General features: G+C 38.9%; 1 protein-coding gene across 1 annotated transcript; it reads right to left on the reverse strand.

Annotated features, from left to right (window-relative positions):
• Positions 1-3,015: 3,015 nt before the first annotated feature.
• Positions 3,016-12,632, reverse strand: LOC139478717 (ceramide kinase-like). Its single transcript, XM_071261306.1, has 10 exons — positions 12,472-12,632; positions 10,736-10,936; positions 9,453-9,581; positions 7,998-8,061; positions 6,987-7,132; positions 6,327-6,401; positions 5,951-6,097; positions 5,095-5,354; positions 4,409-4,575; positions 3,016-3,934 (listed from the first exon to the last, which is right to left on the reverse strand). The coding sequence occupies exons 1-10, from the start codon at positions 12,575-12,577 to the stop codon at positions 3,874-3,876; spliced, it is 1,356 nt and encodes a 451-aa protein (XP_071117407.1). The 5' UTR covers positions 12,578-12,632; the 3' UTR covers positions 3,016-3,873.
• Positions 12,633-16,350: the final 3,718 nt, after the last annotated feature.

Here is a 16,350-nt window from a genome sequence, read left to right on the forward strand (position 1 = left end):
TCATGATATCAATAACTGGATTGTCTAATCCAGACTCGATTATTTACAGACCGCAGAAACTGGAACATTGCTGAGTGCGGCGCTAACAAACAAACAAACAAACAAATAATGTGCAATTCACATCACAGTCAACAACAATTTATGTCATATCACAGTGGGACAAGTGGAGTCAGTAACCTAGTCCAAGGATACAACACAGTGACTTACATGATATTGCCTCTTGAAATGAAAGATTGAAATGATTATTAACAGATAAGTGATACAAGAATATTGTCTATCATGCTTATGTCTCGATGTAAAAGACTATGGCTTTGCTCACGAAATATTTTGTATTGATGAGGATGGCCATATTGCGGTCGGGATCATTTTTGAGGATGAGATATATTTTTTCAGGAGGATGAAGGATGAGTTTTTTAATTAATGAGCTGTGTTTTCTCCCACACCCTCCCCTCATTTTGAAACTAGTATTAACCACGCCGGCTCAAGGCCACAATTGACAGTTTCCTGATAGTACCGTACTTGTCACGATTTGAAAATGTCGTCATCAAAACATAGGATTAAGATAGTCGTGGAATTTCTATACGCTAAAGAATACCGCCTGTTAATAAACACCTGGTGACGCCGACTTCACATGACAATGGTTCATGGGTATTTTTTGGTTCCAACCGTTTTTGCCGTATTCAATTTGTTGATTTGGGCATTCCAAATTTTAAACAGTCCACTGAACATACGTCATATATGAGTGAAGGCTACCGTCATATCAAGCAATCCACGCTGATAACCAGATAACGACATACATAGATATCTCCACGTAAAACGAACGTAGTGCTGTCCTCGACATATTTCACATGGTTTGATATTACCCGCGATGTAAAGATACGCCACACGTGACCAGAAGGTGAAAGGTTATCATATGAACCACATGTCGCTTCACACCTGTCCGCACACCTGAGAATAGTCAAGTCAGAATCACACGCATGGCACGGGGATCATGGGGTCATTGATACATCATGGCGTAAAATTTCATAGGTTCGACAAAGCGAAACAATGAATAATATCATTAAAGCACCACGTTTGAGTGCAGGAAATATTTTACATATTTCGAGAATTGTGCAGTGGAGTTGAAAAGTATTCGATAAAAGATTAAAGGGGAAGATAGCAATATATGCATTCTTATGTAAATGGACATGTAATAGAATAAGAGGATTTACTTTTTGTCATATTTTCTCGACATTAATTTTCAGGCCACGTGAAAAAATGTTTCACATCACTTGTTTCAAACATGGTAAGGTATGTCGAATTTTATTTTTTTATTTCCAAACTTTGCCACCCTAATTCACAATTGAACAAAAGTTAAAAAAAACAAGGCTCAAAACCCGGCAGGCTTTCCAGATATGCAAAATCACGATCGGCACTGACGATCGTTAAGATGGGTAATGTTTAAAAATCCAACTTACGAACGAAAAAGTACGCGTTATATGACATGACACAAGAAATTGTATTATGTGGACCCATGCTTATAAATCGATTGATGTTTTAGCACAAGTGCAATAGGTATTCGCATCAAATATGACATACCGATTATCGACGGTAACACTTAGTGTTCGCGAAATATCTTAGACTGGCCTATCGTTAACACCGCCATTTAGACAGCATATACTCATATAAAGACATGTACTGATGACACTACATGATATGAGATCCAGATTTTTGATGATAGTTACGTCATAAGTCATGTCGGAATTTCCACAACTGACAAGAATCTAGCTCGAAGGGCTGCCTATATTCTCCTGGCATACTCATGCCGTCCGCAACAATCAAAACACGAATCATCGATTATATAATTCAGTATGGGTGTGCCCAAGTAACCTACATTTATGAAATTGATATAGATCGCGTCCCAATATACTCCAGCCTATATAGAAAATTTCATCACGAAACAACATTCACAATGTTATGTCAATGTAACGTCCTATCCCCGTCATTCATCCACACGTTATAGAATAATCACACAGGTAAATATAGGTGTGACTGGTAGCAGAATGCGCCGACATGAAGTGGCGGAATGTCAGTACGTACGCATAAGTAAAAAGGAGGGTGTGAGAGATCAGCCGTGTTTCACGCCTAGTTGTCGGGTCACGTTGGTTTACACACCACATTAAGGATTTGTACTTTAGTCGATCAGCTGATTGGGGATATTGTAAGCAGTCAAATGACGTGATTGGTTGTGGAACGGAATGATAGTCGCCGCTCCTGTATTGATACTACTGACGTTTCAAAGTCCTGCATGGAAAGTTCCGCTTTAAAGTTTAACAGATGGAAAACACTTTGGATTCTTTCTCTCTTCCTCACTGTTGGTAACACGGATAAACAAACGGAACGTTTAAATCGGTTCCTTATATCAATTGAAATTTCCATGAGGTTTGATAATCATATCTTTAATCTTAGAAGCTAGAATCGATTTGTTTTACCCTTCTTCAGTATATCCGGACTTTTATGTCATTGTTCTTGTGAAACGTTGGACCTTGTTTTAATTTGCCCTGGATTTTCTTGCATCCAGAATATAAACAGCCTGGCAAAAGAAAGTATACACCTATGTTTCATGTTGACTAAAATTGAATTAACAAACACGTGATGGTTATTCGATTTATTTGATAAGGGTTTCATAGGTGTTTTGGGCCTTAAGATTGCAGTGTTTAACGAATAGTTACCATGACTACAAGCTTTGAAATGTGCTAGCGGAAAACTGGGCGTATACCCCTTGGATGGAAGATGTATTCACTGATGTATGTAACACTGATCTCTTATCGGATTTGGTTTCCTGTTTCCCGTCTTAAATTGTTGGATCGTGATACACTTAAACTGAAGAGATGTTTTTACAAATGGCAAAGATGTCGACATGTAAATATAAAACGTCAAGTCTCCAACTACAACATCAATGTTCTTTAACACGTAAAGAACTTAAGGTCGACGTCGTTACAATAGTGCTGACAACAAATATTTTTTTTATTTAATATGTTTTATTACAAAATATAACAACAAAAAGAGATCAACAATAATACAGGTATGTCCCTGGTTGGCTCAGCTCCTTGGTCTATGTACAACTGAGCTGGCGTCAGGAACTCAACAATACATCAATAGTAGTACCACCCTGCCTCACGCCACACAATTCACGCCATCCACGTGGAGTTCCTGACATCAGCACCTACGTGGTTAACAGCCAGACAAATCCAATTTTCATATGTTTTATCATTTTGGTTTGATATTTCTAATTCCATCAATTGATAATTAATAATGACAAGAGAACATCAAAGAAAAAATAATTTGGATGTTAAATATGTTATTTTAATGGTTCTGAAATGAATGCTGTTTACCACTGCCACGCAGGGTTGCCATGGTTGTAATTTCAGAAACGGCGTGTTGGGTGGACATGGGTAAATGCTCATACCTCCTACAAGGTCACAACCTGAATGAAGAGTGTTCTATATACTGTTCAGTAATGTCTACCTTTGGCCAGTCTATTGACAAGGTCAGATCACAGCACCGTTCAGAACTCGGCTAGTTATCCCCAAATCACAGCACCGATCGACGTCCGTCCCACATTCAAGACGAGTTGCTACACGCCATCTTGAAGTTTCCATTCTTTTCTTTGGAGAAATGAGATTTGCACGTGCAGCACAAGCTGTAAGAAACGTCTTATGACGTATGGGTGTCATGTAATGTGACGTCATGTGGTAATCTCTGGTATACTTTCTGCATCCCCCAAAGAACCGTCACTGTACAGTTTGATGTTAATGCCTGTGGCGGGCGGAGAGACGACGTCTATGACAAAATATCAACATCCGGGTAATCCGATCCCGGTAGTGACGTCATCTACCAGCACTGCAAAGCGTCGCGGACACTGCCGAATAGTGGAACGGCATTCCGATGGAGTCTGCCAAAATGAAAAAAATACTGATATAAATATAAAGCTAATAAACAGTATTTTGTGTAGTCATATTATTATATTTTAAAGGGCGGTAATGGTAGCCTAGTGGTTAAAGCGTTCGCCGAAGATCCGGGTTTTGATATCCGCACAAGGGTTCAATGTGTTAAGCCCATTTTCTACTGTCCTCCGCTGTGATATTGCTGGAATATTGCTAAAAGCGGCGTAAAAACCATACTCACTCGCTATTACATTTTAAGAGCATACATTTTTATGTCGGCCATAGTATTTCTGAATGCTGACACGACAAAACAGGAAAATCGACAGACACCTTTGTCTAGCATTTAGACAGATGTAATGACAGTTCCGAAGATTTATTTCGAAGGTCAGGCTTACTTCAATCCCCTGAAGGTGTCAAAACCCATTACACACTAAAATTAAACTATGAACTGGAGAAAGAGACGTGTATTGCAGGATGCTCACCTGACTTCGAACTGGGGTTTTGACAGACAAATGACCTCGCCGTCACAGTTGATGTAGTATTTCTCTGCTAACGTGGTCTCCCCGTCTTCCGTTGACGTCAGAGTCGCCCTTGGAAAGGTCACTCTATAACCTTGAACTCTGTGTTGATCTACGAACTCGTAATCAAACTGTAATGGATAAGAGATAAGGATATATTAATTTCAGTTAAAGGCTGTGTAATTATGGTGGAATGGTGACTTGAATTGATGGAAATCAACCTTAGATTTGGGGTTTCCAAACCAATTTTAGATTGGAGCAGGTGTGGAATGAGAAGAAAGACAGACCCTGAGACACAAAAAGTACATGATTGTGACTGAACCTTTACAAACGGGCAAATTGTCAGAAAGGTAAATATAATTAGTTGGGCTAACAGGCTGATAGTTATTCAAGCATATTGGTATTCCTAGACATAGTTAGTTAGGCAAACATGTTGCTAGTCAGACACATCGTTAGGCAGACATGTTAAAAGATAATGAAAGGAGCTAGACACATGTCTATAAGAGCGATAAGGAAGAAAATACATATACAGATCGTTTGCATATACAGATGTTTGCATATGGGAGGGGAAGATAGAAAGACAGACAGGCAGATTCGTGAGTTATGTTCCCGATGCAGTGTTGACACAAAGACTGTGTAGTCATACTTACACATCCTGTCTTGTGGTCCTGGACTTTGGCCAGTTGCTGGACGTGTTTAGCCAGACTGCATTTACTGGTAAGGAACAGGGTGAGGGCGTTGTCGCCAAAACAAGGCACCATCTTCTCCTGCTTTGGTTTTCTCGTGATGACGTAAGTGTCCACCCCATACAGCTTCCCTTCCGTCTGTTCCCACTCCGACCCGCCGTCAGGGAGGTACTCCACCTCAACGTCAAACATACGACGACGCAACACCGTCCCCACTGGGATGACTAGAAGAGAAAGAGGATTTGTAGCATCAATGTTGTTTTGTCCACAACAAGATATGACACAATTCATATGATATGATTATCCAGGTATTTTATCTGCATTCTGCCGTGATTATCTCCATTTTATCATTTTATTGTGATAAATTCTCTGGATGCATTCACTCCTGTAGCTTTAGTATGATCCCGAATATCAAATGAAAAGAGTGAGTGAGTGAGTGAGGTTTTACGCCGCTTTTAGCAATATTCCAGCAATATCACGGCGGGGGACACCAGAAATGGGCTTCACACATTGTACCCATGTCGGGAATCGAACCCGGGTCTTCGGCGTGACGAGCGAACGCTTTAACCACTAGGCTACCCGACCGCCCCTCAAATGAAAAGAAGCCGTCAATTGAAATTATTCTCCTGATGGGGGGGGGGATTTAGCGCTACGTTAGTAATAAGAGATAGGGATGGTGACGTCACTACCGAAAGGAATTATGGTGGCGAATAGGTCCAGGGTTCCTATTATAACTGAAAGGAGATCAACACCCTGGATAATCGAGGATGACAATATCAGGAACTTTCTACACAAGGGTTGTGACAGTCGGGACACTTACTGTTGAATCTTGACGATCCCATCCATCGGAACTTCTCGCAGTCGTTCATGATGTCGCCGAACAAGCCGAAACCAAGCAACAAGCCGGAATATGCCGAGAGTTGTCGCTCTTGGTGAACGCTGACCGCATTTACCGGACCGCTTTTACCTAGAATCAAATAAAATCAAAATTAAAACAGTTACATGGCGACACTAAACAGATCTAATGTTCTATCACACCCATATCGACATTGCATTTATGGTTTAAGGAAATGCCGCTTAAGGTTTACTTATCTTAGACTATAATCATCCTGATAGAGACAGATACTCTTCACCTGTATGTCAGGTGTCTGATAGATCAGTATTATTGTTATATGCTGTAAGTTGATAGTACTTACCAAGTGCAATGTGGATGGCAGCTGTCATGACGTCACGGGTACCATGGAGATACTGGACCACATAATCACCGGATCCTGCACAGAACATAGACACGGTTAATCTTAGAGTTAACTAGATCTAGCTCAATAGTGAACACGATTTATTGATGATAATATTACTAAAACTTACATATTCGGCGTATGTTACAACTTAAAACCAGCCCCGATTATACAGTGTATTACATCTCCATTTTATTATGATTCATGTCCTGGGCATATATATATTGTCACCGATACATGTCTTTTTACGCCCAAATGGAATATGTTTCGGCAAATAATCGAGACTAGTTATCTCTAGCATTGACGTTATATATTTACGACTGGTCATGGTTAGTTACATTCGGGCGTAGTGGTAAAAATAGTAAATCTAATTGTATGGTGATACACCTCCAAAAAATTGTGTTCTTAAAACACCAAATTGTTCATCTTAAAGCGCACGTGTCGTCTCTGTTGAACAAATGGCTTCAGAAAGTTACAATACCGGAGATGGGAACGTTAGTTTGACACGTTTGGGAATTCTTCGACAATCAGGTTTATTCATTTGCAGGTTAGATGACAGATATATGGAATGCGGATAAGGCCAAGTCCATTAAGATCATTGTGTTCATAGGGGATGCTCACCAGCAGGGATGATGCCAATGGGAAGTTGGCTGGGAACGACTTCAGCGTCCGGGTCATTGTAGTCGATGCCGGCGTCTTTCTGGGCGCGCATCACCAGACCACTCAGGCACTCACAATACAGACCGTCTCCGCCGACAGTGACGACACTGCAACGAGAAAAACGTCGATGTTGTATATATAGCATTAAAGTTTAGGTACAACTTAATGTACAATGAAGTCCCATTAATCCGGAAACCTCATATTCCGATGTTTCTGTTTGGACTCTCGCTAATCCAGAAATATGTTATCCGGACGATTTCACTCGAAACAGTTCGTATTAACGGGGTATCGTGGTATTTTTAATGTTTTTAACAAAGAAAAACAACAACCTAGATGAAGTGTTTTGGTCCATTGGAGGTAGTTTTCAATGTATTTCATAATCTCTAGTTTAAAAGGACGTATAATTATCCTTTCGTTGCATTGTGTTTCAGTAAAATTGATATCTCAAATTACATGTATATGTTTCAATTACAAAAATATTAAACCTGAAAATGCCTTGACCCATTCATTGGTTTGTAATCGTCTTGTAAACTTGAAGCAATATATATATATATATATATATATATATATATATATATATATATATATATAACGAACGTGTAACTATTCCGTCAGAGCAAGTGTGAAATCTCTCTCTCTCTCTCTCTCTCTCTCTCTCTCTCTCTCTCTCTCTCTCTCTCTCTCTCTCTCTCTCTGTATATATATATATATATATATATATTTATATATATATATATATATCCCATTTCTTGGGTCCCCCGCCGTAACGTGTAACAATTCCGTCAGAGGAAGTGTGAAATCTACAAGACATTACGTTCTCTGTATCCACAAATGAGCATATGCCACGTCATACAGCTGTTTGTTTCCATGGCAACGATGTCGTCATTCTCATCAATTACAAGTAATATATGTCAAATTGTCTTGTTAGAAGAAACTTTCGTCAAATCCAAACGAAAAAAGGATTGAACTTACCCATCGATGTCTGTCAAATCATGACTCTGTAGAATCTCTTGTGCCTGTTTTGGTCGCTCGGTCACTGAAATCAAAACGACAGATAATGAAATTAACAATGCAAGAGCTGCACGCCTCAGGGAGGAGACGCATTGCCCGAGCTGGAATGTACTCGGATTTGCCCCTACGCCCGTTGTATTGTACTTAATTCACGGAAGCATTGTTTTATTGTTTTATTTATACTCTTCCGCATATCTTTGCTGTAAGGTAATATTTTTTCGGCATATTAACATTTAACCTTGTACTATCTTTAGTGCGTTTACCTGTGCTGGATGACGAAATACAGGCGTTCAGACCAAAGTACAACTCTCTCTATCTCGAAATATTTTCATCAGTCAAAGTCGGCACAACCGATCATAACTATCACGGTAAAATATGTCGACATTGTTGATAGTTTACAGAAAGCATAATATTAATAAACGTTATTTATATACACGTTATTCGACAAATCCATGTACGACAAGATCCCATACGTTGACTTTTTTCAACTACATAATAATCATAGCATTCCTAAAAGATGAATGATATTTGTCTTATTGATCTTCATCAATAATACAAACCTTTTAACATACAAAAAACAAATTCCATTGCATATCAACATTAGCAATGAAATAGAACGTAGTGTGTATCGCCAAGTAATCTACCCAAATACAACGACAGTATCAGGCCCTTTCTGTATCAAGTATCCCTATCCTTTCTGTATCAGTCACAGCTCGTGAGTACACACATATCAAATCTGCTGCAGATAAACGTATCTACCATCTTGGCTGGTATGTTCATTGTCCGTGAATGATCCTATGGATTGATCGAGGTACTACACCCCTTCAAAGAACGTCAGTATTTGATTAACATCAAAAAGCAATTAAGCGGAGTGACTGGTAAAAAAGGTCAAAAACACTATAAAGAATGATATACACCTGCCTGATACGATATTAACACAATCGATGACTGTCTGTCGTTTATCATCCATTTACTGCTGTTAACAGGGTCTAGTGATTACACACATAATGTCATTGTGAAATCGACAATTGTACATTTCATACTCATAAAAATCGAGAAATCAGTACGTGCATAACCGAGTGTTAGACTCTGTATTATTTGCAACGTCAGCTTTTCTTAATCAGTTGATCACAATAACATCGATACGTCATGGCATAACTTATATTTCGTTTCGCATGAAATCTTATTTACACGCAAAATCGTATCAAATAAGAAAAAAAAATCTGTATCAAAATATCTGTGTCATTGCTAACCCCCATTCTCGCAGATAGGTTATTTTCCTTTTGTTCAGTAACAACTTACTAAATAAAATATAAAAAATATATTCATGATTTAAAAAACTTTCAAATGGTAATGCAAATTACATAAAATAAAACTGAACATATAAAATTAAAAAATATTAAAGCACTGACTGACCTATAACCTTGCACATGATGCCCACCAGTTGAAAAAACGGTTCGACCTTCCTGTGAAATATTTTCTTTGCTTGTCGCCGACCGCTGTTGGGGTTCACTATCACCAAAAGCTGTTTCGGTCGTCTCTTCGCTGAAACACAACACGCAGCTATAGGAACCCATTCATGTGTAACACAGCTCTTAATAGTGTATTGTCATTCTGATAGCTTAGGCGCCGCCATGTAAAATCTTCTTTAGCAATTTATTTAAAGATTCTATATCGAATCCCCTTTTCATTTAATCTCTAGTTCAGAATTTGAATATCTCCAGCATCCTGTTAATCGCATGAAGGACTAAAACATGCTTTTGTTGCTCCTGTGTTGAGAGTTTTGTAGATTGATAGTAAAGGCATGCTCAACCATGAACTAGGCTATATCAAGCTGAGGGAACGCATTTCCTAAACAGCTTTACGACACTCAATATCATAACCATTACCCTATATTCTGGTCATGTAGTTAAATAATCGCACAGTGACACCCAGAGGAGTGAAATGTACACGAGATGTATTACACAGTGCTATTAAGAAGTCTCTATCGCTCTTGAAATAGACCAGTATGTCAGTGCAATGAGCACGGGTTGTCGGGTTGATGCAATATCCTGCAAGGCTTTCAGACTGTGTGTCGATACATTCACAAGTTGAAGGAACGCGACGTGCCTTTTGAGAAGAGAATGTAAGGCGTTACATTTTGTCGTGAACATTTTTGACAAAAAATGTATTGAAAAGGCAATTTGACACCGTTAGGAATCCTTGTTGAAAGACATGGGTGGTATATGATGTGTTCCACTGTGCTGGAAACATCACAGACTGAGAGTCTTCCTTAACTTTGAAATAAAAAGATTTTTACGAGGAGATGAAAAAGAACTTTCTTTCTGAGTGAACATAAAACATTTCAAAGTCGGTTCAGTAAAAATCGATTTGAATAAGGGGGTATTTTTAAGAGTGGTCCACGGTTGAAATTTACTTCAAAATTTGAAAGTCGATAAAATTGAATTATCTCTGTAAAAAAATCAAAACTGTATTAACAAGCCCTGGAATGCAGAATAATCCCTCCCCGGGCACCTTGATGCGCACTGGTGTAAGATAACACTGAAAAACTAAGTCATCAAACATGTGACTTCTTCTCGTCAATCCGAGCAGATCTTGCAAACCCACGTTGCCTAAAGAACTCGGGAGACTATTTCACACAGAATGCTGGTCACATGACCAAATTTGATTTTAAGAGGAGATTGACTAAGGCCGCTCACCTGCCAACAGCGGCTCTAGCTGTGCTAGTATTTTGTCGCAAATCTTCTCCGTGCCTTTGAACGTAGCCTTGTCAACTCTCATGTTTGTTTTGTCCACGTCACGGGCGAAGCATACAGTAAACTGCTTCCTGTGTCCAGCATTGTTATTTGTCTCCGATGGCTCCATTTTCAGGGACAGAATCTTGTCCAAGGTCATTACATCTGCAAGAGAGCATTCAGTGTATCAACCGCTGCCCTCAGCTCGTGTTTTCATCTTTTCTCTACTCGCCGTTCTATCCTCTAGATCTGTTGTTAGTTTTGCACAGATACATAAACTGCATACAGTGAAACCTCGTTTAACCGGACGGTGTCGTTTGCAGTGAAATCTTCCGGATTATTGAAATAGTGGTTTGTTGTAGTATACTGTTATCGTATTTAGACGTTCTTCACAGTAATCGTCCACAAAGCCGAGTTTCCGGATTAACAGGGTTTCACTGTACACACACACACACACACACAGTTGCATATACGAACAGTAGAGATACCTTGCTTGCATCATCAGATAAACACAAATAATGTATGTATGTATGTATGTATGTATGTATGTATGTATGTATGTATATTTTCGTTATGCAACAACCTTCAGTATGAATAAAGATTAAATCCTTTGTAGATCTATTTTCCATCCTTTCATTCCTACAAAATACATCATGATAAGTCGATAACAAGTGACATCAATTCCTAATGTTTTACTGTGGTATTTATACCAAAGGCTGCAACATTACAAAAGCGACTCTAAAATTCAACTCACTCACTCAATTCAGCATCTCAAACGTATCCGAAATTATATTGCTGAAGAAATCTCAGACCCCATAGAAATAACTCACACGAAATAACCCCAAACGTAAAAGGCGTATGCATCATTTGGCTGTAACAATCAGCTAAGAACCAGTGCTAGCTTAATCTATAATCGGCACATATCAGAAACATTAATCCCGTTACATGCAATGAAGGCATTCCTTCTTAAACTAGGCTTGACTATCCTCAATCACGCAATGCCACTAAAGTGCTGTGACTGGAATCTTCTTCATTCCTACGACAATGAAATCTTTGCTCAACAATTGACCCCATCCCTCTATTGAGTATACATTTCAAATATCACCTGCTCGTATTTCTTTTAGTGTTTACATTTGTATATACAGAATTCAAAGGTATGTGTATATTTATCGTCAGTGTGTACACGGACAAGTTGCAGTCGAACGTTTCTTTTGATGTGTTCCAAACATAGACGTGTATATTGACTACGAAGCAATGAGGTGGGTGCAATGCACACATGTATACAATGACAAGTCCATGTCATTACCAGAGCATAAATGATTTAGTATTGCTCTAGGAGTCTTCAAGGAAACATCAATACATGTTACTCAGACATAGCTCACTACAGTAAACAGTTTCCAGGAAAGTTTCATATGTTGATATTTGTTGATATGGAACCAATATATGCACTTATACATGTCTCGTATTTTTAAAAATCATGGCATTCATACATTTTTTAACTCGAGATCACCAACAAATATATGCAAAATCATATAATACAGTATGAGAAGATACAGCACACTGGAAAGACATTGTAATGGTTGCAATGATACAAAATGTTACATCTGTGAACGACAGTCCTGCACAAACAGTAACAAAATATTTTCAAATTCGTTTCTCTTACGATATCAAATACCTAAAATATATAATTATTGACTTACCAACTTCTTCAACACTGCTGGTGCAACTAGTCCTTCGACTTTTATAAGTCATTTTTGTGTCAGTTAATTCCACCTCAACGCAACGTCCATCTTTTATCAATTCCATCTTGTCAAATTTGGCCAACTCCAGTAATAAAATCCTTACCGCTCACCGCACGAAAGCAATGTGCAATCTGTCCAGGGAATTCCCTTCCGACCTTTTATATGTAGCTGGGTCATGACGCGTATATTATTTTCAACCAATCAGCACCGCCCGAACTCGAGCGTGTACGGTCTTGTGAATCAAAGCGAGATATCGGGGCTGCGTTGCCTACTCGCTATGGTGACAGAGCGGCGGGTCTTCGCACCTGTAGGTAATGACTCAAGACTCGCTCGCCGTGGAAGTTGCCGCATCGGAAATAAAATTGGAGTGTTAATAGATACGTGGTTTCAACTGTCAAGATTATATGTGAGGAATTTCCTATAGTATGTAGGCAGTGACCATGGGGTATGTGACTGAGGGCTGGTCATGTGAATTAATGGCATGTATTCGCCGCTTTATTGTGCTATTCGCGTCAGAGACGGGAGCAGGCCATGTTCGGAAACTGTAGCATTCAATTATGTTTTGTGTTTAAGCGTGAGTCGATGGCGAGAAATTTAATTTCAGCATTCCGATCAGGCAGCGTCGTGACTGGACCTTGTAAGGCTGATATAGACCATGCTTGCACCTAAAACGTATGTTGCATGTGGCCAATGTGTACTGTGGACGATTTTTACAGTTTTTTCGTCTATATTTTTTTCTTCTCTTCTATCAATACGAGATATCGACAAAACCTATTTGGTTACAAATATACGATGTATGCTCAATGAAACATTGTGAGATATGAATTTCAGGTTTATGTTTTATCTAATTAATGAGATATTTTATTACGATGTTGTTATCAAGATTACTTGGCGATATACAGTCAAATACAAACTGTTTTGTATGACATTTTCAATAAGTGTTTGATTTTGAACCTTGGAATTAGTGTCTGTCATCTCAGACTTGGATGTTTGATGTTAAACTAATTAAAGTATTCATATCCCAGAATTTACTGATTTAGAATGAACATAATTTATATGAAAGAACAAGTCATGTAAAATCTATAGGATAAAAAAATGTCATTGTTAATCATCTGACATTTAAGTTCAATCCACTGAATCAGAAACTGCTATTCTTATTGCAGTACAGGTAAGCCTCACCAGACTGCGCTACTAAACATTTCTCAGAAAATGCTTCCATAGCACAAAGCTTATCAGTTGATAATATACTAGTATGTATATGTACCTATTATAATCATAACAATCATCACTTCGTACAAGACACGTGTATTTAGACCCGTAAAGATCCGGGGTAAAATAGGTAACCCATGCCTGCCATAAAAGGCGACTATGCTTGTCGGACGAGGCGACTAACGGGATCGGGTGGTTAGGCTCGCTGACTTGGTTGATGCATGTCGTCGTATCTCAATTGCGTGGATCGATGCTAATGTTTTCAATCACTGGATTGTCTGGTCTAGACTCGATTATTTACAGACCGCCGTTATATAGCTGTAATATTGCTGTGTACATCAAACGACAACAAAACATGTGTATTTAAAATTATTTTAAGAAGTGGCGGTGGTGTGTAGTCTAGCGGTCAGAGCAAACACTCGTTCACACACATACTACCAACGAACGCAGATTTTCCAATATTAGTCCATACATCGATGATATGCACGAAGTTGACCATATGTATATCCGCATTACCGATTTCCCACATCACTGACTCATTAAGATCAAGCCCCCTGTATGGACCGCAAGTTCTCCCCACTATATTGAAACCACGCAGGACCATATGTACATATATCTCCGGTTGGACTTCCAGCATCCCTCATAAAGTGCGCAACAGCTTTGAATGTAGGGGAACCGCTAAACTTGACTTCCGTGTTGGCTAATTTAACATTTCCTCTCGTCACTGGTTGCTCTAAGTGTCAACAATCACATCGTGTAAGGAGCAAGCTGCTGCAGGCGATATTACAAGCCTCGGACAGCACGCTCTTCGCGGATTACGTGTCAGCACCATGTATGTGTATAAATGCTCTTGGAGGGTTTTTTTTAAAACGGTAATGATAGATCCAGGAACGCACTTATTGCTCACGTCAAAGGGAATGCTGATGGGGATGTTGTGAACGGTGTGATTATTGATGCAACTTCAACTTCGACGGATTGGGAATGACGATTGTGGAAGAATTCTGTTTGTTTTTACTTTTATTAGTCGAGGAGACGATAGCTAAATCCTTGAAAGGTGCTGTTTCGAACACAGAAGACTGTATAGAATGTGTTGTTTCGACCATGAAAAAGTGTATTCAATGTATTGTTTCAAAAATAGGAGAGTATTTAGAAAGTGTTGTTTCGAACATAGCAGTGTGACTTGAATGTATTGTTTCGAACACCAGAGTGTATCGAATGTATCGAATGTGCTTTTTCGAAAATATAGGACCGTTTGGTATGTATTATAGTCTGTTATACAGACCCCGAAACAAATATATCCAATACAGCCCATTCAAGTCTATAATGTTTGGCAAGTCTAGATTACTGCAGTATCAGTATCAGTCTCTGGGCTCCTTTTTATTATAGTTTATAGCTATTTCTGTAAAATATGTTCATTTCAGAGATTAGATGTTAGTCTATATGTATTGTTTTAAGTGGACTTGGCCGTTTGTTCTATATCTATCAAACATGTATTGATACATACACTTGGATGTATAAAGTATTACAAACTATGTGTCGGAGTATTGAATGGAGAGGTAATCATAACAAAACGAACGATCACTTTCTTGGCAAGGAAACACGTTTCACACTATCCAAAACAATACACCTTTCAAAACATATATTTTACTGTAGTGATCTATGCTTCTAAAGCATACACGTACTGGCGTCGTAGCTTGTATACTAAATATTAATGATAAATAATACTTTGTCGTGGCACGTGGTCTTGTGCGCAGCGCACAGGTCTAAATCAGGTGGAGTTAAGCAACGTGGGTCGCGGGGTTCCTTGGATGGGTGACTGCGTTTAGCCAGCTTGGATCCTGAGAGTTTCTCACACTGAAGCGCATGTAATACATGTGGTGTCTCAACGGGCAAGTGACTTTCTTCATAATGTGCCTCTGTTCAACCAGCAGTGAATGGGTACCCGGTAGGATGTGGTTTTTAACCTTCTAGCGCCTAACAGGCATCTTGAGTTTTATACTGCCCAGGGAGCTGATCCAGTAAAAGTAATAGTATCACTTTGAGTATGCCCTGTGTGGTGTGGAAATATGCGTAATGTACTTGGCCCATTATTATTATTATTAGGGCTCCAAGCCGAAAGGCTGTAGAGCCCTATTGTAATCGTTCGATTTATTATTATTATTATTATTATTATTATTTATTATTATTATTATTATTATTATTATTTATTATTCCGCCGATTTTTGTACCTGCCCTAGCAAAATAACCACTAGCTCGATTTTGTTCAAATTTTGTGCGTGTTTGTAGACCGTTGGGTACTAGTGCCCGCCAAAAAGCCAAGACCATAGGCCCAAAGACCAAGGGCAGATAACTGAAAAACAAGTATTTTTTGACGATATATTTTGCCCTGTTGCTCCACAACCGTTTGTCCGTTTACTTTGAAACCTTGCATGTATCTGATGCTTGAGCTGCTTGACATGTTATGTTCTTTGACTTTGGTCATTGGACACGTGGTTAGGCAACCATATTGGATTCAAGGTTTTCAAAGGGTGTATTGGGTACCTGTCTTCAAATACTATCTCCTCTGAATCCACTGCATGAAAAGCTTTCAAACTTTCTGAGAATTGTCTCCATACAGAACACAACAAA

Source organism: Haliotis cracherodii, unplaced genomic scaffold (genome assembly GCF_022045235.1).
Source record: "Haliotis cracherodii isolate W230 unplaced genomic scaffold, xgHalCrac1.p SCAF_4, whole genome shotgun sequence".
NCBI lineage: Eukaryota > Metazoa > Mollusca > Gastropoda > Lepetellida > Haliotidae > Haliotis > Haliotis cracherodii.

Coding starts and splice junctions, on each gene's coding strand:
- LOC139478717 (XM_071261306.1), bottom strand. CDS start 12,577: ATGGAATTGATAAAAGATGGACGTTGCGTTGAGGTGGAATTAACTGAC. Junction 9,582..10,735: donor GCTAGAGCCGCTGTTGGCAG/GTGAGCGGCCTT, acceptor GTTGTGTTTCAG/CGAAGAGACGACCGAAACAG. Junction 8,062..9,452: donor CATCATGTGCAAGGTTATAG/GTCAGTCAGTGC, acceptor TTTTGATTTCAG/TGACCGAGCGACCAAAACAG.